Here is a 25,018-nt window from a genome sequence, read left to right on the forward strand (position 1 = left end):
TCGTGACACGTTACACACGAGCTTCTCGAGTACGTGCACGAAAAAAAGGAACGAGGACCGAAGAAATCCGTATTACAATTTCAGAAGAACAGCTGTCCTTGACATTGAACATACTGCGGTATGCACAGCCACTTCCGGTCGAACGAGATCGCACGCCACGTGGTCACGGAGGTGTGAGAGCAGCTGTGACTTTTAAGGAGGAAAGCCTTAACTTCTCGACCTCTTGGTCGCCATCGTCATCAATACCTTTTGCACCGTGGCCACGCAGCGGGAGAAACACCGTCGACGACATCCTGACATTTACCAGCCCACCGCTTTTGTTCCTAGATTTATAGAGCAGGGGTCGCCTATCTCTGTTTTTGATGCTTGTTGAGGCTTGAACTTCTTTCTAGCACCATATTTCCTCGGCTTCCTTATCGCTATCGCTCGATATCGTTATTACGACTCCCTCGATACATCACTGATCTAAATTCCTAAGCTAATTATGGGAAGCTCTATCGCACGCGAACCTTCAAATCGCACGTGACTTCTAAAAAGGAGATGAGATTGATCGAGTTGATTTATTTCTGTTTTTTAGAGCATCGATGGATTCGAATGATTAAAACGTTTAAAACGTTCGCTAAATAGATTTTGAATAGGCATGTACACTATCGCTCGTAAGTACACCACCAATTTTTATGCACTTATGAGAGATTTAAAAGTGCAAGAATGCACAGAATACGCATAATTGTGCAGTATATAAGATATGCAAAGTTTAGTACCTATTACGATATTTAGTAGATAAAAGGAATTTCTGCTTAGGTTCTATGATTACTTTGCTGCTCCTCCCTTATTTTTTTACTATTCGCAAGTAACAGGCACTTTGATGAATTTATAGCAACAGCGTGTGAACTTTATCAAAACATACAAATTAATGATGAAACCTGATTTAAAACAAGTAAAGACTCTACAAAAACTGCATGCATCAGCGAGTAACCTCACCAGCAGCAGAGTGTGGATCGGAAAATATCGTCCGGCAGTATCATCTGACCTATCGAGGTGTCTGTGAAGGAAGAAAATCCGGATACCCGATGTACTACTTTGCCAAGGTCCCGGAACAGGGCAGAGATCCCAACAGACGGATCAAATTCCTACGGAGGAAGTGTTTGAACAGGACGCCTATACAACCCCAGGTCCGTTGCTAATGGCTGTGCACACTAGATCGAAAACAGCGACGTGGCCGCGCAATGTTCGCACACAGATACCTCAAGACCGTCATCGTCGTCGAGTATTAATGCGATAACTAACAATAACAAGATTCAGCCCTCTCTGGTGGGCCCTGAAACGTGGGCTACGCGCGCTGTAAACCGTGTCTATACGTGTGTCTATGTATTTTCGTGATTCCGCGATGCCTGCGGCACCGAGGATCCCTTTATAGGTCGGGACACGACGCACCGAGAACTTTGATCGTCGTGTTACACTGTGGCAAACCACCGATACAGTCGGGCCTGGATAATCCCTTCTCGAGTAGGGACCGAAGGGTACTTTACCTTCAGGCAGGTTTGCCCTCGTTCAACAATCCCTTCTCCACGTTCTTTCTCGCCTTAGGACACCAGAAACATGGTTTCACTGCGGGATTTCGCTTCTCATTACTGTAATAGACCGAACACGGGTTTTGTTATTTCACCACACCAAAATTATGATACCATCGTGTGCCGTTTCGTGCTTCTGATTTTTGCTGCTGGTTAAGTAACGAACGAGCAGACTCGCGTTCTTTCCATTTCCACATGAAAGTATCGAAGAACGTTTGTGGAAAGCTTTTACGAATATACGAATGCGTCTTATATGAAACATTTGGAGATTTCATTGGAACTGTAATGAAACTCAACTATCACGATTAGATTGGTAAAGTTCGAAACAAATGTGAAAATATATTTTGTTTATCTGTTTCTGCTGTTTAACTTGTGGGCGCCGTTCTTATTCACGTTCAGTCTTAGGCTACGATCTGATCATGCTTAGAACGTGAACTGGTTTCTGGAAAGCTATACAATGTGAAGAAAGAAAGACGACTTGGACTAATTGTATTACTCGGTATTAGCGTAGGTCAAAGTCACCCTCCACTCCAATCCCTCTTGGATATTCTTTCTCGTCGTAGGATAAGAAAATACGACACTCGCACAGGATTTCCGTTCTCGTTATTATAATAAATGAAACGCGTGTTCTATCGTTTCGACAGAATTCTGCAGCCGCGGGGATCTCAATATAAAATCTGCGAGCAAGAACCGTGGGGAACAAGCTTTCTTCGAGGTAGTTTCAGATTTACGAGAGGTTTATCGCGAAAGTTACGAACGATAGCGAGCATCAAAGTTTTGCAAGCAAGGACGTACAGAATCACCGGGGATTTTTCATAATAAAATTATTAATTCTTGGTTCCTTCGTTGTGCTTTCACGGAAAAAAATACTTTCGACTTTATCGTGCAGCAAAATCATACGATGGCGGGAAACTTCTGATACACGCGTGCGTTCTCGAGGCAAATTCTTGCGCACGAAAGGATCTCGTGCACGCACACCATCAATCTGAAGAAGAATTCTCTTTGACGGGGCATAAACGACAACCAGGAGAACGTTTGATCGTCGCGTTACACTTTAGCTAACCACCATCACGATGAAAAAGAGAGAACAGAGGAAGGATAATCCCTTTTCCGAAGAAAGATTCGAAGAGTTCGGAGTCGAAGTCTCACCTCGAGGCAGGCAGGTGCTGCACGAACATGGAGCACCCTTTTTCAACATTCTTCTAGGGAAGACGACGTCTCAGTGACATTGTTGACCCTCTGCCCCTCTGCCACATGTCGTTTCGCATATGGCGCACGTTCTCCGCGCCTGTTATTTTTATACAGTTCTCGTTTGATGAAATTCCGCACGCGGTGAAGGTAGATACCACGATGACAGATTGGAGGCTGGGACCGCGAAAGATTACAGCTGCGTTCGAGTCGACCAGAGGCAGATTCGTTAAAAATCCGGAAGAAGTTCTTGCATCGTAAAAAAGAAAACACGTGCATGATACGAGGCACGATATACGTCAGATTATGTACTAATAAAGTCGATGGAAAAACTATTTGACGCTTGTAATATGTTTGCAATGCGATCCTGCAGTCATCGAAATTTTATAAGTATTTCGATCTTGCTGCCAAGTATCAGAACATTTACAGAGAGTGAGATAAACCTCAGACAATTATTTGATAATCGTTAAAACCCTTGAGAATTATTGTCTAATTTGGAAATTTTATAAAGACAGATAAATATCGTGGAATCTTAAAACGAAAAAGCTATTCATATATTCAATGTTACGATAAAATCTCACTTCTATGTGTAACTGAATCTCATTTTATTTATATCGCTTTCGTCATAACAAACAAAAAGAATTTGTAATACGAAGTAGATGTTTCACTTAGAATTAAAACGAGAAAAATCTGGTATACCGGTAAGAACTTGTTCATGTTTTATTCAATCTTGAGATAGTTTCTAACGTTAGAAAAATACTGTTGGATCGAAGACGACCGGAAGAATGTAGCAAGCGTAATGAAACGAAAAAGAAGTAAAACTACTTCGAAATATCGTCTTCTATTCCATACCTAACATGTTTCGTTCCACGATCTATTTCATGGTATCTGTATATCGTCCAAAATGCATCCATTTAGAGATTAAAATGGATGATTCGTTCAAATTCGACGAAAATTCCATTATGTATGCCAACTACGATTTCCTGATGCATCCAGGTTGGTTCTTCGTGTTGTTCGATAACCGAAGCTGGAGAAAGGATTAATATAGACGATGAGGAGCATAAAGTCAATCGTGTGAAGTCTCGCGTAAAGTGCGCTCCGTTTATGGAAATCGACGTAGTTTAATCAGAAAACTGCAGGGAACGGGGATCGCGTAAGTACCCTATATCGGTGGAATGTAGGGGCATTTAAGTAGATGGAGGGTATAGACCCCTGTCTACTCCATTTGCTTTCAGCCCGAGGGACCTTCCCGATATATATCCCAATATTCCTGGTAACAATGATGAATCACTGCAGAGCACCTCTTGCGCAAGAAGTTGCACATCCACTGCGCTTGTAACGTCTCTTTGCCCTCTCTCTTCTTCTCTCTTTGGCTATGTTTTCACCATGCGTTCTGTTCCTCTTTCTCTGTTCCCTTCATGATTCCCTCAAATACTCATAGACCTGCTTTAACCGTAATAATGCGTTTCAGTGTCCGACGCGGTTACGTAAATCCTGATGTAACAGTCGGATAAATAAGTGCATCTCATATTCCTGGCATTAATACTTACTTTGAAAACTTCCGTGCATTTGCTTTCGTAACAAAAAAGAGGACGGTATTCGCCGAAAAATACAACAAGCAGTTTCGAAGGAACTGCGAGATTGCGTTTCGAGATGCCTCGAGAACGACGTGTTTGACATAGCACGTGGCATGTTCTCCATCGTACATACAGCTCTCACTTAGATTAAATTGTATTTTTTATTGTATACGTAGGTGATATCCTACTGTATGGTATTTGGTATGGCTCTATACTTTAACCACATATGATATAACTGTGTAAATATATCGTTACACTGTATTTAATATAATATGGAACATCTAAGCCAACGTATATTGTGGCAGAAATTAAAAAGACTATCTTTGTCGACACCCAGAATATTGATTGAATTGAAAAAACATTCAGTCGTAACGAGTATTCCAAGAATATCTCATCTTATATTGTATAAAATTGAATAGCAATATCAATATCAATAATAATAGATATAAGAACTTTACTTTAAATATTTTATATATTTTTGCGCATTATATGCATTCTGTAGATTTTTGAAATCTTAAAGTTCCCAAAAATACATAAACATCTGCGGTTTAGTCATAAGAAACAGAATTATAATCGATCACAGTTTCTTGCTTTGATTTGAAAACTAGAAACCAATAATTCCAACAGACACTGAAAATATCTGTGTATCAATAGAATAATACAATAATAAAATACACTGGTAACGTTATAACTAAATAAAATAAAATTCGAAAAATATAGATACATTTCCATACATATTATTTAACCTATTTAATTCAACAAATCGCTAAATGATTTCAATTTACTCAAATCTTCTTCTCGGAACAACAAGTACATAATTAACGCACGTTCCATTCGGATATTCGACGAGATAATTCATAGCGCAGATAATTGTATACATATTTGGTATCAACTCGAAAATTGACGATCATCTATAACAGTCGGAGAGCAAAATAACATCGAGTGTTTTAATCTATCCGTCTAGCCATATAAAACGCCGCGAGGACGTATAATGCATGACAAATCGTTTGTCCCTTGTTTGCAAAACAACGTAATCGCATGTATACAGCTAACCAACCATCGTTATACTAAAATACACTTCTTTCGCGAAACAGCATTCTAGAGTTCTTCCTTATGTTTCGTTAAATCTTCATCCAACAGTTGTTAACAGTTCATCTCACACGCGTATGGAAGAAGAACAGAGATGAGGAACGAAAGAAGAACGTAACTATTTATTGGTACAATAAATCAGCAGCTGAAACGCGTTCACGGCGACCAATTAGCGGTGGATGTTAAGATCGCTGGGTCAGAGCCCATGTAATAATGACGAATCAGTTCGGAGCCGGTCTGGTGGCATGGCTGACTGCCTCTTATTAATAAATTCGCTTCCCATGCGACGTCCTATGAATCATTCGATAGGCAACAGGGGAGATTCTATTAGACTGATTGGTTTATGCCTCTATGGTTCAACTCGTGCCTATTCGTCTTCGTTCTTAGCAGCAACAAACACATTTTTGGCCTGGCTATTTCTCCTCTGTACCGAACCAGCCACGAATATCCAAGTAAGCAGCCGGATATTTGCTTAAAGCATGGCACCGCTTTATAGTCGTGCGTAGGAAAACAGTTTATACTCGCCTCTCTTCGGTATCGGCCGGGAGAAAAAAAGATGTGGAAACGCTGAGACTCTAAGCATGGAGCATCGATAAATGTAAGAATGTGTTTTCATGGCTCAATAAAAACGTAAGAATAAGCGCTCTACTTTGAATCGAACCACCGCGAAAGAAATATCGCATCTATCGTCTGGTATATTCAATGTTGAAATTTATAATCAAATTATTACTACAGTAGAAATTTGTTCAATAAACGTAAATGACTGGTGCGATTAAGTAGTAAGTAGTTACTATTACTACAGTTATACAACAACAAATTACTATAGTTATTATTACTACAGTAGAAATTTGTTCAATAAACGTAAATGACTAGTGCGATTAAGTAGTAAGTAGTGTAATTCATTGATAATTATGCAGTATGTCTAATAACTTCTTCCAATCTTGATTATTTGACTCTTATTTTATCTATTTTTGCGAAATGATAAAAAATTTAAAAATTTAACGCCTTCTTAATAAAATAATAAAAAATATATTAATTTCTCGTACTCTCTCGATTAACTTTTTGTATTAATGCTAAAATAAAGCTCTAAGAAAAAAAAGATTACGATCAAACAGACAAAAATTGGAAAAAATCTCCAAATTCCATAATTATCAATTAATACAAAAATCATTAAATAGATCCACACGTCCATACTCAAATGCTTAACGATACAAGCTATCATTTGATCTCCATTCGACCTAGTTTGGAACTCAAACATGTTAATTTCGAAAACATTCGCCATTTTTTATGCTTCAAAATAAAATAAGAGAGGTTAGGGAAAGAGTTTGCACAGGTCCAATCCGTTTAACGTTCACTGCCTAAATGCTCACGTCACTAGTGATGTAGGCTTCTAGCCTACTTTATGTTAAATCATACTTCATTCTGGATGGGATTATCTCCCCTAATTTATTGACTTCGTTCCTAACTGTAGAGTCTGAAATCCCCATGACTTGAAGCTAACATTGTTTTGCAGGGGCAAAACTCGTATAGGGATATGCTAAATCATCGTGCGGTTCAAGCTCGAGTAATATATACATACCGCGTGTTTGTAATCATCGCTGACAAGATACTTTATGCATATTCGTCACGGGGAGAATAATTGATGAATTGCTCTCCCGATGAGAGATAATTGGGAATACGTATCTTACGACATGCCGCCGCGCCGACGAACAATGTTATATCGAATATCTATACTGCTACGATAAATTGGAGTAAATATGTACGTAGAAGTATGTGTTTGTGTTTGACTTACGTGCAACATTCTCCATCGAAGCGACGTGAAGGTTGAAAACTTTTGTCTTTTGTTTAGATTACGGGCAATATTGTGTACAAAGCTTATTGCACCTTTTTCTGCAAATTTGTCTGTCAAAAATGAATTATTTCTGAAAAACAATGTCGACTATGCTTTCTTAATGAAGATACTATTGATTATAGCTTGTTACAAATATATGTTACAATTTATATTCGTAAATAACGGTAAAATGAATTCGAAATTACACGCTATAGCATGTAAATTTTTAAACGATGCTGTAAATAATAAATAGCCTAGACGTTAGTTCTGGTTTACTTACATGTAAAGAAAAAAGTAGATGTTACTTTCTGATAAACTATTCCTTATTGACATGAAAATTAAGATAATTACATAAAATGAAGTCTTACACAAGCGAATATACGCGTACAACTGCGACCGATTCCTTGATCATAGTTGAAGGTGCTGCCATCTATTGCAGAAATGCTGAATCTTTACATCCCGTATATTTCTTTCAAATTTTGGCGACATAAACTATTAATACAATGTATTTAATAAGTAGTAAAGAGTAAAATTAGCAAAATCTATAACTTACGATATTATAATCTTCTTCCCCTTTCTACGTTTGTATCGTAGTATATTTCCAAAATTACTAAATTTATAATATAAATTTGAGGAATTGAAAAAGAAATACTTCAAAAACATATTAATTAAAATATTTCTCGTTTATGTAGGTTGAAATCTGAAAAAATATATATACAGGTAATATTTTAAAGTGTAATTTATTCGTATGCGAACAAAAATGATCCATTGAGATATGTCGCTGGCATCATTTAGAGTATAACATACACGTACATTTATATAATTTCACTGTCGTCCATTACACGATATAAAAACTGTTGTTACACCATTGCAATAAATAGAATCGAGTTTTTCTTATCTCTCACCTTTAAATTTCGAAGCAAGCACGCCCTTATATACAAAATATTTTTCATATTATTAGTACTAAATATATTCAAAGAGACATGAGTATGAAAATTTCAAGTAAAATTATTTACGAAATTTTTTTAAATATGTACTTGAAATTTGTTCACCTTCGACAGCTTTTAAGCCCCTGCAGAAGGGATTCAGTTGTCTGTGTAAAAATTTCGTGACAGTCGCTTAACACACTGACACCCTAGCTACAAGTTTTACATCATTATTGATGTGCACATTTCACAAAATAAATACTGAGTTCGATTTTTTACAAAATATATATTAGGATATCGCACTTAAGGTAAATGTACACGATAAAACGCGTAAAAAATATACAATGAGTTCCTCTATCAAGAGGCACTAACGACAAGGAACACAGAAGTGTCGCATATAGATCATACGTAACTGTTCGTTCATTCATATCCAATTTCGCATTCAGAAAATTCTGGTTTTTTTATTATTTATCATTTGTTAGGTATTTTAATCTTAATCTCTGTTAAACAACGAAATTAAGGGCATAAGATACGTGTAGGTATAACGACAACGATACTCTTCAATATAGATATAGTCACATATGTTCATTCCCAATATATCAACATCTGTCTACTCATCAAATTTAATTATAATATCAGATATATGAGATTTCTTCTGTAAATATTCCACAAAATGATCATTTGTTTCGTTGAAACATTTTCTTTTTAATACTGATAAATTACAGGAAAGTTACATATACTTAAAATGATACTTAACAAGTTAGTGTTTTTTTTTACCTTTGACGTTAATAAGATAAATATAATATGTGAAATATTCAAGATATGATTTTTCATAAAAGTTTAATATTTACACAACATTTGTAGATACGCCTACATGTATCTCAACATATTTCATACAAGCTTACAACACATTTACATACGATACACACACATCCGTTTTCTATATTTAAGCTAATTTAACTAATTGGTTCTGTAATTATAATCTGATTATAGGACGTGTAATTAAGAAGGCGTAAGGTAATATAATTCCCTAAAGAAAATATAATGTATGTGTTTCGATAACCACCTAAAACTATTGTAATAATTGAAAAAAGAATAGAAGACATGATAGTAAGACATGTATACGGAGGATAATTTATTTGTTCTCTAGTAGTACAACCATTAAACGGTTGGCACGTTGTCATTATATGTTTAGAAATAGAAACACGCACTTGTTTGTTATATTATATACGTATGTTAATTTATGAAAGAGAGAGAAGATCGTGAAAGATTACGAAGAATACATTAGTACGAACATATTTTATATATGTGTATATTCGATATATCATAAATTTATTACTGATTTAACAATTCAAAGTATTTGACAAACAGAAATTTGAGTAAAACGACCCTTAAACTATAATTCTTGGGAAATTAAAACTAATAATCATTTAGCATAATGTCGTACGTATGTTAATAACATTATTTTTTAATCGATATACTTCGTTAATAGAATTTATCGATTATACGTAAATGTGCGAGCGCGTTCCTCTACATACACATACAAAAAGCAAATTATCGTAATATAATTATGCTCATTTTCGTATAGTTTCATACTATTTTATTCTGCATCTTATGCTTATATTTACAATTGTATTTAGTAATGTAAATGTATATTAGCGAACGCTAAACCGTTGAGTAATCAATCAATCTGAATAGTGGATGGAATAAGAGTATTGTCAATTAAAAATTAGAATATCACGGGTTTTTAAGAGATTCCGAGTTTACATTTAATTTTCCACTATTCTTCATATTTCGAGTTGTTCATTGGGATTTTCTTTTGCAAAAAAGACAAAAAAAAGAAGCCCAAATCTATTCAGACAATATAATTTTATAATATTTTATGTTATCACTAGTTGCCATATATTTCGCAAGATATTTATTTAGATGTTATTATATATTTTCAGATAACTAGTTTGTATAACGTTCAAATTCTATCTAAAGCATTAAGCCATGCTATAAGCAAAGTTATTGCAATGTGCTTGTATTTGGAAATGTTTATATAATGAAATGGAATAATTCAGTTAACACTGACATTAGCTATATCATATTCTGCGTTCTATTTTCAGTATATTATTACTTTAAACGATTCAAACGGAAAGTATAACACGAAGACGAAAACGAAACATTATACAACAAGCACATACAATAAGCTTACAATAGCTAAGTTGTAAAAAAATATGTTTTTGAAACTTTTATATATAATGAAGCTTAATAATTAGAAAAATTATAAACTCTTAATTTGAATATATTCCTCTTATTATAAAGGCCACTTAAAGGACAAGATCTTGTATTATATAAGACTATAGCAAATAAAATATATATTAATTAATAATAAATGAATGTTCGAATTATTTAAATTGATACTAATATTGCAACTTTCTATTTACTGTCTTCTTGTGCATATAATAAAACTAAAGACATTGCTTACACTTTGCATCATTAATTTCTACATATATGAATAAATAAAATGTAATCTATTACAACAATAAACAAAACAAAAAAGGATTTTATGAATAAAATTATTGTAAATAGATATTATTGAGTTTTATAATTAATTCTTGAAATATTACTTTTTAAATAGACAAAAATCTTGATATAATTTTATTCTTGATATTATTTACTTTTAGAGATTGCTTAATCCATCATACAGATTTTGCCAAAATTTATTTGCTATTACATATTATGAAAGTATAATGAAATTTTATCTCTTAATTCACATTTGATGGACAATTGTCTTACATATATTGAGTATCATAAAGCTTAGAAGATGTATTGATATAATGTTGTACATTAAATCATGTATCCGAAAAAAATAGCTTAATTATTTATTTGCCTTTCAACAGTTGTATTTGCACCAGTCAGCTTTTAAATCCAAGATCGATTGAAATTAACTGTATTTTTTTTTTAGATATACATATATATGTATTACGTGGCACATAATTTTATTATTTATGTTATATTTATTAATGCATTTACTATTAATATAAGTATTCAGACATTTTCAATTAATATTCTGCTTATTTATAATAATACGAGAGTATGTAATATTCTGCCTGATTGCAATAAGTATACTTAAATGTATATCAGAGTATTTTTTAAGATGTACATTGCAGTTGAGATCTAGTATCTATGATAGATACTTTAAAGTAATGAAATTATAGTGCAATATAATATATCATAGCATACTTTCATGTATGTATCACTATTTGTAAAATATGTAATAATGAAATTGTGAAAATATTTTCGCATTGTAATTATACAACAAAAATAAGAAATATATGAATTTTGTTTTTCAATGAAATATTGCAAATATAAAAAGTGAGTTAAGCTCAGACATTAATAATTTTGTTCTTTTAAAGTTCCATAAAAGTATCTTAGAAATGATATATATCTTAATTTTTTATTTGGAAATATAAAATATATATATATATATTTATCAAATTTATGTCCAATTTTATCCTTCAATATAGCACATTTCGCCTTTTTTTATTTAATAGCAGAATACATTTACATACCTTGTTTATTACACAATTAACTTATTAAAATATGTTTACAATTTTCTGGGAAGCTCTTGCTTTCTTTATGTTTTAAATGTATGAAATAGTACATCATATCTTTCAGTATTGTAATTCATATAGTAAAATTTAATACAAGATCATCTTCTTTGTATATTAATTATGGAAACAAATTGAATCACAATAATATTTATTCTAAATAAAACTTTTTGGGAAATTTCTAATGCTCATTTAGAAAAACAGAATAATTATGTTTTAAAATTATGTGAAATTTATGCAAACTTTTATATATGTACTTTTTTAAATTTATATAAATAATATTTAAATTTTTAGCATAGAAAATATCTTTTACTAATCACAATAACAAAAATAGTATTTGAGATTCGTTCTTTTTGTTTTTTAAATATGGCTACCTTTCTATATCCTTCATCATAATTCACAAAATTACAATGAAGAAAATTGAACTAACATTTGTTGGAACGTTGTTGTTCCAACAGTAGTAGACATTTGACTAATACTGTTAAATAAAGCCTCTGCCTGTAAAGTTTCTGGCAACCTAGTAAGAAACTGTGCTCCATGTACAAAGTCCATCTTTAATAGTTCTTCTTGATACAAGTGCAACACACCAAGTGCTGTTCTAAAAAGGAACTCATCCCCATCTCTAAGAAAAACATCCCAGACCCTACATGCAACATCCAGAGGCATTGCCTTAGCATATATAGTATATAACCAATCTAACAAATATAAATCTGGGCTAAGACCAGCTACTGTAAAATGAGAAAAAATTTTTGGTAGCTTATGTGCAAGTGCGCTAGAATATACCTTGTAATAAATATCCATCTGTTTCTGGTTTAATGTAAAAGCAGATCTGTGACAGGGATGATTTAATAAATTAGCAAAGCAGGTAAAGGCATCTGGAGGTTCCATGTTCAATGATAACACTGCACCCACAAAACTCATACCTTGTACGTAACCTACATCAGGCCTATAAACTGCATAGGCTGCTAAAATACCTTGAAGACTATTAGATAATGGTCCACCTTCTTGAAAGACACATAAAGTAGGAAAAGTACGAGATACATCTAATTTGATTGCAGCTAATGTTTCACTTATAGGACTTGATATTGCTCTGTCCAAACATATATTGTAAAGATGTGTTGTTATATTTAAATTATTTGGAATTGCTAGTTTCCACACTTTGCCACGAACACTAGGTGGAAGACCACGCCACCATAATTCACGTACCTTTTTTGTATTTTTAACACTTTCAAATTTAGGAAGAATGTGTACATTCCAAGTATGAGAATCCTCTGCTAATCTCTCTTCTTCTTTAAGTTGCAATTCTCTTTGATGTTTACGTTCTTTTTCTTCTCTTAATTCCCGTTTTCTTGCTGCTTCTAGAATAGCACTGTACTGTTTGCGATGGCGTTCTTCTTCAACTGCATTTTTAGCTGGTAGATTAGCTGGTCTTGGCTGTTGTATTAAAGCTAAACTTCCCCCTACCTTATCTATATTTCTTGATGGACTACCTGTAGGTGTAGATTGTTGTGAATCTTTATTTTTCCATGAAAATACATTCTTTGAAAAAAGAGTATTTAGTCCCCAACGCTTAGACTTCTCAGTCCGTTCTGTAACTTGTTGATCATCAGAACCCAGGAAACTTCCAGAAGGAGAGACTTCACTAAGGGAAGACACTGTACTGCTACAAGAACGTGGCAGACTGTTTCTAGGACTACTGTTTGCACTACCATTTTCCAGTCTTGTATATTTCTCTTCATCAACCTTGAAATTGTCATTTAAAGATTCTTCCTTATAATCGCAAGGAGAATCTAGATATTGAGATTTAGTATCCAACTGTGATTCATTCGATTCCTCTAAAGAATATATTTGTTTTGTAGTGGGATTATAAGCTAAAGACATACTTTCCAATGCATGGTTTAAGCTAGTTCCAGCAACTCCTACAGAAACTACATTACCAGCATCGTACCATTTATTTTCTCGAATATGGACACATAATGCCTTAGTTTTTACAGCAGGCACAGAAGCTACATCGCATGCCAAAGCTTCATTGATATTCACACTATTACAGGATATAGAACTTCCATTCAATGACACCAATTGTTGTTTGCCAATTTTTCGAACAATATTATTTGCAATGTAGCAGTTAGAATCTCGTCCGGCAACTTTTAATACTTGATAATTGTTAGACATATTTCCATAACGAGACACAATACATGGAGGTACATTTTGTGATGAATGATGATTATTTCCATTTAAATGATTAGATACAGGATTCTTCATGATTGACGCCCGTTTCCTAACCTTATCGATATATTAAATGTTTTTCCAATCAGGAGAAACCAATAAGAAATCAAGTTCTCATATCCAATATCTATAGATTTGTATTTATGCATATTTTTTCATTACATTTTAATAGTGTTATATATACACATCATTAATATTCTCAAATATATCGATGTTGCGATGGAATAACACCCACATATAAAATCTGTTCCTTTTGGCATAGTTCTTACATTATAGGAGTTTCTGTAGATAGGTGACAATTACCTTATCAACTTTACTCTGTCACAAAGACAAATAAATTCCACATTTATATATTTTTAGCAAACAGATTATTCGTAGTTTGAAGAAATGCCTTCAATTATTATATTCGTAATTCCTTTTGGTTGAATTCGATGTATTACAAGAGATTATAAAAGAGTAGATTTAATTTTCACACCAAACAGTGACACACGTAGGTATAAATGGTATAATACCATTGATAAATATTTAACGTAATTATAATGTGATGCTGTGTTCCAAACTTAACACTGGCTTGAAATTGACAAATACATACACGTTCGATACTACAAGGAACAGAAACTATATATTTTTTCTTTAATTTATATATACGATAAACTAATATTCTAAATTGTACGTGTGTAATATTCTAGTTCGAAGAAAAATATTCTAGCTTTTTGATGATACAAGAAGCTATAAAGAAAACTGTTCCGTGCCTGGTTACTGATCCTTACCACTGCGACAGTATGAAATCACGTGATTGCATTATCATTTCCCATTGTTAAATTAATAATATACGTACAGTAACTTTTTCATTTTTATTAACGTAATATTATATTATTAACATACACCTTACTTCTTTGCTTATCGTTTTATACCTATAATATAAAACATAAAAACATATATACATATAACTTTAAAGCTCAAATATTTTTGATGTTAATAAACATAATAATCTAATATTAGAAAGAGAATGTACAATAATAAATAGAATAAAAGAATAAAATTATAAATAAATAAAATAAGAAAAATTATAATTAATATTTAATCATAACTGTTGATGGTTCAAAACCATTTCAGTCGTGATTGAATATTTATTACTTTTAAATAGCTTATAATAATGCTATTCAAAGCGCAATTAAAATTTGTTTTAGGTAGTTAGATCTAGTAACATTATAAAGCGACGAAGGTCATATAAAAATGCGATGAAAATATTATCTATATGTATATATGTATACATACAGTGTATCAGGTCATAACTAAAGATGACATGACTTTATAGTTGAACATCGTACCCAATCTTAGAGCGAAAATCCCTAGAACGTTTGTATCAAAACAGCTGATTGCAGAAACTGACGAAAACGAAAATTCGTATTAATTGAAAAGCTATTGAAAAGTAGGTTAAAAAAGGTCAAATATCAGTCACGTCATTGTTAAGTTTCAGTAAAAGATTGTGATTATTTCAGTGAAATACAATTGTCAACTGTGAATTTTTAACATAACAGATGTTTATTGTAAGAAATGTCACAAATTGATATTCAGGACTTATTTGATAAAAGCAGGTAATATTATCAGTTGTAAACAATGGTTTTAAATAACCTTTTGCACTTAATTTTCATAATTTTTTTTAATGGCAAATATAATTTAACTTTTAATATTAATAATTGATATTAATATATGTTTGGGATTCTGAAATAATTAATTTTTTGTTATTAACATATGGATACTTTATAAATATGTGAAATATTATTTAAATAATATTTTATAACTGAAATATGAAGAATATGATTTCTATATACAATATTATTATTAATACAAAAACATAATATTCTTTTTATGTTAGCTTCTGAAATATGTAGAAAACCTTTTATGTATAACAGCATATATTGCATAAGAACAGTTAAAAATATATTTTTGTTTCACATGATTACTTATTTCACAATAACAGATATAAAAAGCCATTCAATTTTTATTTATAAATGTTACTATTAATAATTAATGGTAATTATAATGTAGAAATAATAATTTATCAATTAGAATATTATTATAATATGTTAAAATTAAATATATTATTTAGGTTTCCCAGTGGTTGGCGTCTTGCACTTATATTTTTATATACTCCAGTTGGTCTTTTACTTGTATCACTACGATTATTAATTGCTCTACAACTTTGGCTTATTGCAATACTATTACCTGATTATAATACTCTTCGGACATTTTTGCATCATGGATTTAGTTTTGTTTTTGGTATAATGGTAAAGATCAATGAGGGTGAAGTTAGAGACAAACAGGCAAGAATTGTAATTAGTAATAATGTCTCTGTCTTGGATCATTTTGCTTTATATAAAGCTACACAAGCATTAAGTCCTACTATGTGGGAACTACCTACCTCCATGGGCAATGCACTAGGTTTACAAGTAATGGATATGAATAGCAAAGAAGCACTAATTGCCAATATGAAACAGTTTCTTTCTACAACAGATAGCAATATTGCGATACAACCTGAATTTGGTATAACCAATAGTCGTGTAGCCTTGTTAAAGTTCAATTCTTGGCCATTTACCATAGAAGCATCTGTTCAACCAGTTGCAATTAAAGCATGGAGGCCAGAATTTATATCCATTCATCTTACCTCATTGGCATCTAGACGATGGATAGATATTTTTTGGTTCATGTTTGTTCCTTATACAGTTTTCATATTTAAGTACCTGAAAATCAAGCAAAATCCAGATTGTGAAGTACTAGTACGGGAAGTAGAAAAAGACATAGCAAGTAATCTTGGACTTCAAACAAGTTCTCATACTGTGTTAGATAAAAAAGAATTTGAAAAACGCTATATTATGGAGAAGGCACAAAGTAGGAGGTTCAATAGAAATTCTCCAACTTCACAAGTTATACATAGCATTGAAATACAGAGGATGGTCCGACAAGTCAGTGAAGTGCTTCCATTAGTCCCGCATAATGTGATTCTCAGAGATCTTTGTACGTAAACAAATAATTATTATTACTTTTAATCTTTAACATTAATTCTAATTCATTAATCTTTATTTCAGTAAAAACACGCAATGTTGATATTACAATTGCCAATATATTGGATGGCATAGTTACTTATACTCCAGATTCATCTCAAACAGTTACACGAACAGCATCACTAGATCAATTACAAAAAAGTACAGTTAAAGACAACAGTAATGTAGGATCTTCTTCCTTCCAGGAAAGAAAAATTAAAATGCTAAGGGAAGCTAGAGAAAGGTATATTCAAAAACATGGACTTAAAAACTGCTGACATTCTCATTACAGTTTTATTCTGGTTATTGTATCTTTATTGATTACAAATATCTAACGTTTTGCCGTATGTGTATTTACTATTACATACTGTGAATATAACTTTATTTCAAAAATACGACTGTATATGTTTATAATGTCCTATTCTTTTACATAAATATTATATTATTATTATAGAAAGACATTTTGGAAGACAATATTTTCAGTCGATTTATATTTTTCATATTTTTATTAAGTAAAATAAAAACTTCATTTATATATTAGTTATACATAAAAATAAATTCATTACTCCGTATGGCACAAAAATTAATAAATTATGAACAAATATATATATACATATCAAAATGCACTAAATGTACAATATATTTCATTATCTATATATATTATTTGTAATATTCTTATAACTTATAAACTATTGGAAGACATTCAATTTGATAAATAGTACATATTATATCAATATTTTACTGTTTAATTATCCTAAACTATTGTCTTACACAAAAGATGTTTAAAGTTTCAACTTATTGTATTGATTATGAGAATATATTACTAACTGAGCATTTTTTAACTTCGATACTTTTTAGGATCTAATACCCTCTTAATATTATTATACTAGATAATTTAAATAAATCACTTAATAAAATTCAATGATACTTAATATTTCCAAGACATAAATACTTTATCTGAAGGAAATCATCAACACCATGTCTAGAACCCTCTCTTCCTAGACCTGATTCTTTTACTCCTCCGAAAGCAGCTTCTGCAGTAGAAATTATCCCTTCATTCACACCAATCATTCCAACTTCTAATTGTTTTGCTACCCTAAATATTTGTGATATATCTCGGGAATAAAAATATCCAGCTAATCCAACAGATGTATCATTAGAGGATTCTATAACTTCATTTTCGGTTTCAAATTTATGAATAACAGCTACTGGGCCAAAAATTTCCTTGCTGTAAATTTGCATGTCTTTAGTAACATCTGTCATAAGTGTGGGAGCATAAAATAGCGGTCCTAACTCAGGTAATGGTGTACCACCACAATGCACTTTAGCTCCTTTTTCTACGGCATCAGTAACTAATGCATGTACCATACTTAACTGACTTTCTTTAATGAGAGGCCCATGTGTGACACCTTTCTTACTACCATCACCCATTTTAATTTCACTTTTAATTCTTGATAAAAACATTTCTATGAATTGGTCAAATTTACTACTGTGTACAAAGAACCTATTTGCAGAAACACATGTCTGACCAGAATTACGAAACTTACTTGCCATAGCACCATGTACAGCTATATCTAAGTCTGCGGAATCAAAAACAATAAATGATGCATTACCCCCTAATTCAAGACTAAGCCGTTTTACAGTTGAAGCACTGTTTTTGTACAAAATTTTCCCCACATTCGTTGAACCAGTGAATGATAAAACTTTTACATCAAAATTTTCACATAATTCTTTACCAACAGCAGGAGAATTTTTTAAACCTGTTGTAATTACATTTATTGTTCCCTGAGGAAAACCTGCTTTTTCTGCAAGATCTGCTAATGCTAAAGCAGTAAGAGGTGTTTCTTCTGATGGTTTAATTACGCAAGTACATCCAACAGCAAGAGCAGCAGCTGCTTTACGTGTAATCATAGCATGTGGAAAATTCCATGGTGTAATTAAAGCAGCAACACCTATTGGCTCTTTGTATAGAAAAAGCTTTCTGTTAGCAATTGGTGTTTGCAGTATTTCTCCATCAATTCGTCTAGCTTCTTCTGAAAACCACTCAACAAATGAATTTCCATACTTGATCTCAGCTTTGGATTCTGTGATAGATTTTCCATTTTCTTTAGTTAAGATTTTTGCTAAGTCTTCTGAATGTTCTACCATTAAATTATACCAATTTCTAAGTAAATCACTTCGTTCCTTTGCTGTTGTCTCATTAAATGATTTGAAAGCTTGAGATGCTGCATTAATTGCTAATTTTGTATCTTCAACATCCATGTCAGGCACATTGTTAATAACAGATTGATCAGCTGGATTATAAATAGGAAATGTTTCATTTTTTCTTCCTCCTATCCATTTTCCATTTACATATGCTTGATCTCTTAAAAGATGCATTGATCGACTTAAGAAAGCAGTATAATATGAAATATTTCTTTGTAATAGATGCATATTGGAGAAAGTTGGATGCATAATCTGTAACCAAATAATTTATTAAAGATTATAAAAAAGTTACATCACTTTTTGAGTGAAAACACAATGATAATTATATGTAGGTAAACCGATTATGAAACTGGACATTAAATGTTATAATTGATATTGAATAAAAGTAACATTTAAAAAAATGACACGGTGATGTTATTTCAATCACGTATTTTATAATTTGCATATGAATATGTTAGTAAGCTGTCAAAATGACACTTACCTTTGAATAGATGAATATCAAAGAAAGGCAACTTATGTGTTCGATGCAACGTTCTATTGCATACAGCTATTTTCAAGTAACGTTATCAACTCGTCTTATTAATTTTATCGCAATTGACCTTATATAACTTGCCGTTGCTTTATTCCGACTTTCTGATTAAACCTATACACGTATTCCAGTTTATTCTTCGACTTTGGAATAGTGTGTGTAGCCGGCGCGCCGGCGTCCTTCAGTCAATAAAATTATTATCGGATTTAAATGTTTATTACAGTATCATATTCTACAAAACAAAAAGCATACAAGAATTTTATGCACCATGAGTACGAATACGAAAAGAACTATTTATGTGGGTAGGTAGCAATTTGTTACTATTAATTCTACCTATATATTATGATAATATAACCTATTTTTAATATAATTTATATATCTTGTTTATTACTATTTTCGATATCTAGGGGGCTTAGCCGAAGAGGTTGATGAAAAAGTATTACATGCGGCATTTATACCTTTTGGAGAAATTGTCGATGTACAAATACCATTAGATTATGAATCAGAGAAACATAGAGGATTTGCTTTTATTGAGTTTGAAAGTGCAGAAGATGCAGCAGCAGCAATTGATAATATGGTACATGTATAAAACAACACTATCTGTGTGAGTTATTTAATATAGTTTTATAACAAAGATCTGCCAAATCTCTCAATCTCAAATTCTTTCGATAATATATGTAATATTTGCTCTTTTAACATTTTGTTCTATCTTTGCAATAACAATTATACAAAAAAAAGTTTGAAGAATTTAATATAAAAAAAACAATGTATATTATATTCTCTTCTATCTATTACTATGAGATTCATATAAATGTGGACAAAAAACTAATTCCATTTATTTAATCATTATAATATTGATCGTCTTAAAATCATTTAATCCATAAATTTTATCAAACCTTATCTTGAATAAGCAGAATGATTCTGAGTTGTTTGGCCGAACAATCAGAGTAAATATTGCAAAACCGCAGAAGATAAAGGAAGGTTCATCGAAACCTGTTTGGGCTGATGATGTATGGTTACAAGAGCATGCAGGTGAAACACTTAAAAATGATGATAATACAAAATCAAGTGATACAGTACAACCAAAAAAAGGAAAACAGAATCCTCAAGTATATTTTGATATTAGTATCGGAAAACAAGAAGTGGGTAGAATTATTATGATGTTGAGAGCTGATATTGTACCAAAGACTGCTGAAAATTTTCGTGCCCTTTGTACTCATGAAAAGGGATATGGTTATCAAGGAAGCACTTTTCATAGAATTATTCCAGAATTTGTATCCTTTATTTATTCTCTTACAAAGTTAAATACTTTTTTTCATGTATCTTTTATATAACAAGTGTAACAGTGGATCTATATTCCTTATATACACAAATGTAGATGTGTCAAGGAGGAGATTTTACAAATCATAATGGAACAGGAGGAAAGTCAATCTATGGAAATAAATTTGATGATGAAAATTTTGAACTAAAACATACAGGACCAGGTACATTGTCAATGGCAAATTCTGGTCCAAATACAAATGGATCACAATTTTTCATATGTACAGCACGTACAGATTGGCTAGATGGAAAACATGTAGTGTTTGGACATGTTCTTAGTGGTTTAGATGTTTTAAAAAAAATGGAAAAATGTGGAACAAAAACAGGCACTCCTACTCAGAAAGTTGTTATAATAGCTTGTGGAGAATTGACTTAAATAATCACATTTATTACTTAATTATATCAGTTTTCACAGATTTTTTATCAGTTAGAGTTTTTAATAAACAAATTTATGAAAAGTGCTAATCAAACAAAAAAATGTATGTAAGAATGTTATATGTAATTATGATAAAGAAAATACACAGTCCTATAATTATTTATTTTTCAGCTTGAGCTCTGATTTACAAAATTTTCTTTCAATTATAAATTTTAAGATTTAATTAAGAAATTTTCTTTTAAAAAACGTGTTTTAAGTACTAACACATACATCTGATATCATAGATGTAATTCTTGTATTTTATACTGAGCATTATTATGTATATTTCATGATGAATTGCAATTGAAAATTTATATTGCAGCATTTCAGCGTATATTGCATTAGCAAACTGCTTTATTAAAAATAAATGAAGTAGCTGCTGCTACTCTTGCGTCTGAAAGAATTCGTTTAAATTGCATAGCACCTGGTGTTATAAAGACTAAATTTTCACAAATGATACATTTTTTTTTTTTTATTCTTTTGTTACTATCTTACTATATTATTAATAATACATAATAATATTTTACATAACTTCATAAATATGAATTAGGGAAAGCAATATTATCAACAATACCAATGTAGAGGTTTGGTAAATCAGATGATACAACAAAAGTTGCTACATTTTTAGCAAGTGATAATGCTTCATACATTACTGGTGAAACTATTGCTGCTGCTGATGTATTACGAAATAGACTCTAAATATTGTTTTTGAAATTACTTTTATAAGTTGTTAAAATTATATTTTATTTTATTAAATATTTCATATATTTGCGTAGTATGCAATTTTGTTTATATCTCTAATAAAATATTGCAATTTAAAAATATGTTATTTATATTTTTAAAATAATTAAATCTTAAATGTCTTGTACAAAATTATATTTTCATACGATTACTAATAGTTTATTTTTCGAAATAGGTTAGATTTAGGATATATTTGCAATGTACAAAAAACCTGATCTTATAATTATATAATTTGTATTCATACAGTAGCAGTTATAAAAGGCAAAATTATTCACTTCAAATTGCAACTCTGCTAATTTTAACATTTATGTACTATTATGTATATAATCAAAATTTTATTTATATGTATATCACATCGAACGATAATGGTAGATAAAGGTAATGGCAGATGAAAATATGGTTCAGAACGCAGTGCGGCCAAAGGAAAATCAAGGAGACGATAAAAACGGATGGGAAAATGAAGAAGATGAAGAAAATTGTAATGATGCTGGTAAATAATAATTTTATATAAAAATATACAAGATAGATAAACTGTTTTCTTAGTTTGTCTAGTATTTGGTATATATAGTTTCTTTGCATATACATATTTACATATTATATTTTTAATAAAATTCTACGTATAGAATGTATAGTTTTATTGAATAAAACATATGTATTCAAATTTTCTGATTTTAGAATTTGAAGCTATAAATGCTCAATTAGATCAGCTTAATTCAGTTTTGGATAACCTCGAACAAAAAAATGACGATATTCGTGCAGAATTGATTCAGTTATTACAATCAAATCGAGAAGCAAGAAAACAATTTCAAGAATTCCAGAATTCCGTGAAATCGGATTTATAATATTTTGTTTGAAATAGGTATAATTATACCCCGAAAATACATATTTATACTCCATTAATAATATATTTCAAATTTTTACAATGTTTTACATTACAATAAATTAACCTTTTTACTGTTCCAGATGATAATATATTGTAAATACATATATTGAATAATAAAACAGTATGACATTATATTTTTTACTGTTTTATAGTACAATGTGGCATTGTCTAAATATTTAAAAATTGGGAACATTCCTGTTAGAATTTGAGTAATATATAAAATCATTCTTGTGTTTCTATATAATAATAAACCAAATATAAAAATATATATATATGCGCAAAATATTATTCATGTACATATTGTAGTTTAACTTTATTATATATTTGTCATATTATAATCTAAGTTATCTACAGAAAATATTAAAAGTTTTTTAAAACTTTCTGAATCAAAATCTTGAATTAGGAGTACATTAGGTTCATTTAACAATAAATGATCAAGTACAACCTGACCTCGTGTTCTAGTACCATTTAATTCAATATCAGCATGATATGGCACTACATTTTGAGCAATTTCTGGCTTTAATAATATTGCAGCTAAAATTGCATCACATGTAATATAATTAGGAAATCGTCTTTTTCTTGTCTTTTGATATGCATATTCAATATCATTCATAAGCTGAATGCAAGGTTTATCCATTTTACCTAATACGTCTCTCCGCCATTCCTAAAAAGTATTAAATTAAGTTATTGATGTCTATTAGATAGTAGTTTACACAGTACTTAAATCAATATACACACATGTGAAATACAAGATTTTAAACATGTTTCCCATGGTAACAGCCTCAAAGGATTTTTATTATTATTAAATACTATATGTACACTTTCTGGATCCATGTAAAAATTAAATTCTGCTTGAGGTGTAATATTTCCTTGTGCTAATGTATATAATGAAGGTGAATAAAAGTACGAAAACATGATTAATAAAAATAAATAAAGAGAATAAATATCACCTGTTGCATTTCCTCCCATAATGTAAAATTCTTTCACATGGTCCACAAATTGGGGGTACATTTTTATAGCTAATGCTATGTTTGTTAATGGTCCTATACATAAGACATTCACTTCATTGGGATGTTTTGATACAATCTTATTCAATGCATATGCAGCATGTTCGTGTTCTAATTTACTTGTATCTATCTGGGTATTATATACATCTCCAAATCCATCAATGCCATGATAATGATCCTGAACTGCATTTTTAATGCAAACTAAAGGTGCGTATGCTCCTTGATAAACTGGTATCTAAAATAATAAAGTATTTAACATACATTTGTTAAAAACACAGAATATGTAAAAAAACTAGAACTTACATCTGTTGCCTTACAAACATCTAAAGTTCTAAATACATTTTTTACCACATTGTCTACAGTTGTATTGCCATTGACACAAGTAATCGCTTCAATCTGAATTTTCTTTTGTTTATGAGCAGCAATTAATATTATTAATGCTAGTGCATCATCTATACCAGCATCACAATCAATGATAACTTTGGTTTCTGCCATCTTAATTGAAAAATATTTTACTTTTTATTTTATAATATAAAGAACTTATTAGTTTACTACTTTATAGTTTACAGATATTTTACTTGTTATAATGTAAATAAATGTATATTAAATTGAATTATTATGTACAGGTGTTAAATATTTTAATTTCTTATTGTAGGTGTTTGTAACAAACATTAATTTTAATCTCATTAAGCACACTTTAAGATTTGATTTAGTTTAACTCCAGATGTATGTATTTATAGGTTTATGTATACACATATATAGTTATATATACATATCACATATAAGGTACTATATAGGTAGGTGAATTTAAAATATAAGTGCAGACAAAATCGATTTTAGCCATTATATAGTTTTTTAAATTGTACACTA

At 31.0% G+C, this 25,018-nt stretch overlaps 6 protein-coding genes and 1 long non-coding RNA gene across 13 annotated transcripts in view; 3 read left to right on the top strand and 4 right to left on the bottom strand.

Moving 5' to 3' along the window:
• The window catches only part of LOC117161771 (uncharacterized), a 172,764-nt gene extending 164,896 nt beyond the window's left edge, over positions 1-7,868 (bottom strand). For all 5 annotated transcript variants that reach the window (XR_013058465.1, XR_013058462.1, XR_013058466.1 and 2 more), the window contains exons 1-2: positions 7,537-7,868; positions 7,218-7,327 (exon numbers count right to left, since the gene is read on the bottom strand). This is a non-coding gene — a long non-coding RNA (uncharacterized LOC117161771). The remainder of the gene's footprint in view (positions 1-7,217; positions 7,328-7,536) is intronic.
• Positions 7,869-7,977: 109 nt separating this feature from the next.
• On the bottom strand, positions 7,978-14,885 carry LOC117163345 (TBC1 domain family member 14). The gene has a single exon (XM_033345548.2). The coding sequence runs from the start codon at positions 14,038-14,040 to the stop codon at positions 12,184-12,186; it is 1,857 nt and encodes a 618-aa protein (XP_033201439.1). The 5' UTR covers positions 14,041-14,885; the 3' UTR covers positions 7,978-12,183.
• A 456-nt stretch (positions 14,886-15,341) lies between these two features.
• Positions 15,342-17,443, top strand: LOC117163367 (lipid droplet-regulating VLDL assembly factor AUP1-like). The gene is made up of 3 exons (XM_033345586.2): positions 15,342-15,602; positions 16,118-17,022; positions 17,094-17,443. The coding sequence occupies exons 1-3, from the start codon at positions 15,562-15,564 to the stop codon at positions 17,324-17,326; spliced, it is 1,179 nt and encodes a 392-aa protein (XP_033201477.1). The 5' UTR covers positions 15,342-15,561; the 3' UTR covers positions 17,327-17,443.
• Ssadh (succinic semialdehyde dehydrogenase) lies at positions 17,324-19,875 on the bottom strand. Its single transcript, XM_033345573.2, has 2 exons — positions 19,735-19,875; positions 17,324-19,505 (listed from the first exon to the last, which is right to left on the bottom strand). Exon 2 carries the CDS (start codon positions 19,500-19,502, stop codon positions 17,967-17,969), a length of 1,536 nt encoding a protein of 511 aa, XP_033201464.2. The 5' UTR covers positions 19,503-19,505; positions 19,735-19,875; the 3' UTR covers positions 17,324-17,966.
• Positions 19,876-19,949: 74 nt separating this feature from the next.
• Positions 19,950-21,641, top strand: LOC117163392 (peptidyl-prolyl cis-trans isomerase E). 2 transcript variants are annotated; one of them, XM_033345632.2, is made up of 4 exons: positions 19,950-20,084; positions 20,190-20,359; positions 20,694-21,056; positions 21,161-21,641. In XM_033345632.2, exons 1-4 carry the CDS (start codon positions 20,051-20,053, stop codon positions 21,476-21,478), a joined length of 885 nt encoding a protein of 294 aa, XP_033201523.1. In that variant the 5' UTR covers positions 19,950-20,050; the 3' UTR covers positions 21,479-21,641. The 2 variants fall into 2 exon arrangements, with proteins under 2 accessions (XP_033201523.1, XP_033201532.1); XM_033345641.2 differs by having other exon boundaries at positions 20,697-21,056.
• Positions 21,642-22,532: 891 nt separating this feature from the next.
• Positions 22,533-23,275, top strand: LOC117163410 (bublin coiled-coil protein). The gene is made up of 3 exons (XM_033345661.2): positions 22,533-22,748; positions 22,934-23,117; positions 23,222-23,275. Exons 1-2 carry the CDS (start codon positions 22,640-22,642, stop codon positions 23,098-23,100), a joined length of 276 nt encoding a protein of 91 aa, XP_033201552.1. The 5' UTR covers positions 22,533-22,639; the 3' UTR covers positions 23,101-23,117; positions 23,222-23,275.
• Positions 23,276-23,457: 182 nt separating this feature from the next.
• Positions 23,458-24,902, bottom strand: LOC117163383 (inosine-uridine preferring nucleoside hydrolase-like). 2 transcript variants are annotated; one of them, XM_076618880.1, is made up of 5 exons: positions 24,727-24,902; positions 24,452-24,643; positions 24,092-24,383; positions 23,880-24,016; positions 23,458-23,805 (listed from the first exon to the last, which is right to left on the bottom strand). In XM_076618880.1, the coding sequence occupies exons 2-5, from the start codon at positions 24,641-24,643 to the stop codon at positions 23,458-23,460; spliced, it is 969 nt and encodes a 322-aa protein (XP_076474995.1). In that variant the 5' UTR covers positions 24,727-24,902. The 2 variants fall into 2 exon arrangements, with proteins under 2 accessions (XP_076474995.1, XP_033201512.1); XM_033345621.2 differs by having other exon boundaries at positions 24,452-24,902.
• Positions 24,903-25,018: the final 116 nt, after the last annotated feature.

Source organism: Bombus vancouverensis, chromosome 5 (genome assembly GCF_051014615.1).
Source record: "Bombus vancouverensis nearcticus chromosome 5, iyBomVanc1_principal, whole genome shotgun sequence".
NCBI lineage: Eukaryota > Metazoa > Arthropoda > Insecta > Hymenoptera > Apidae > Bombus > Bombus vancouverensis.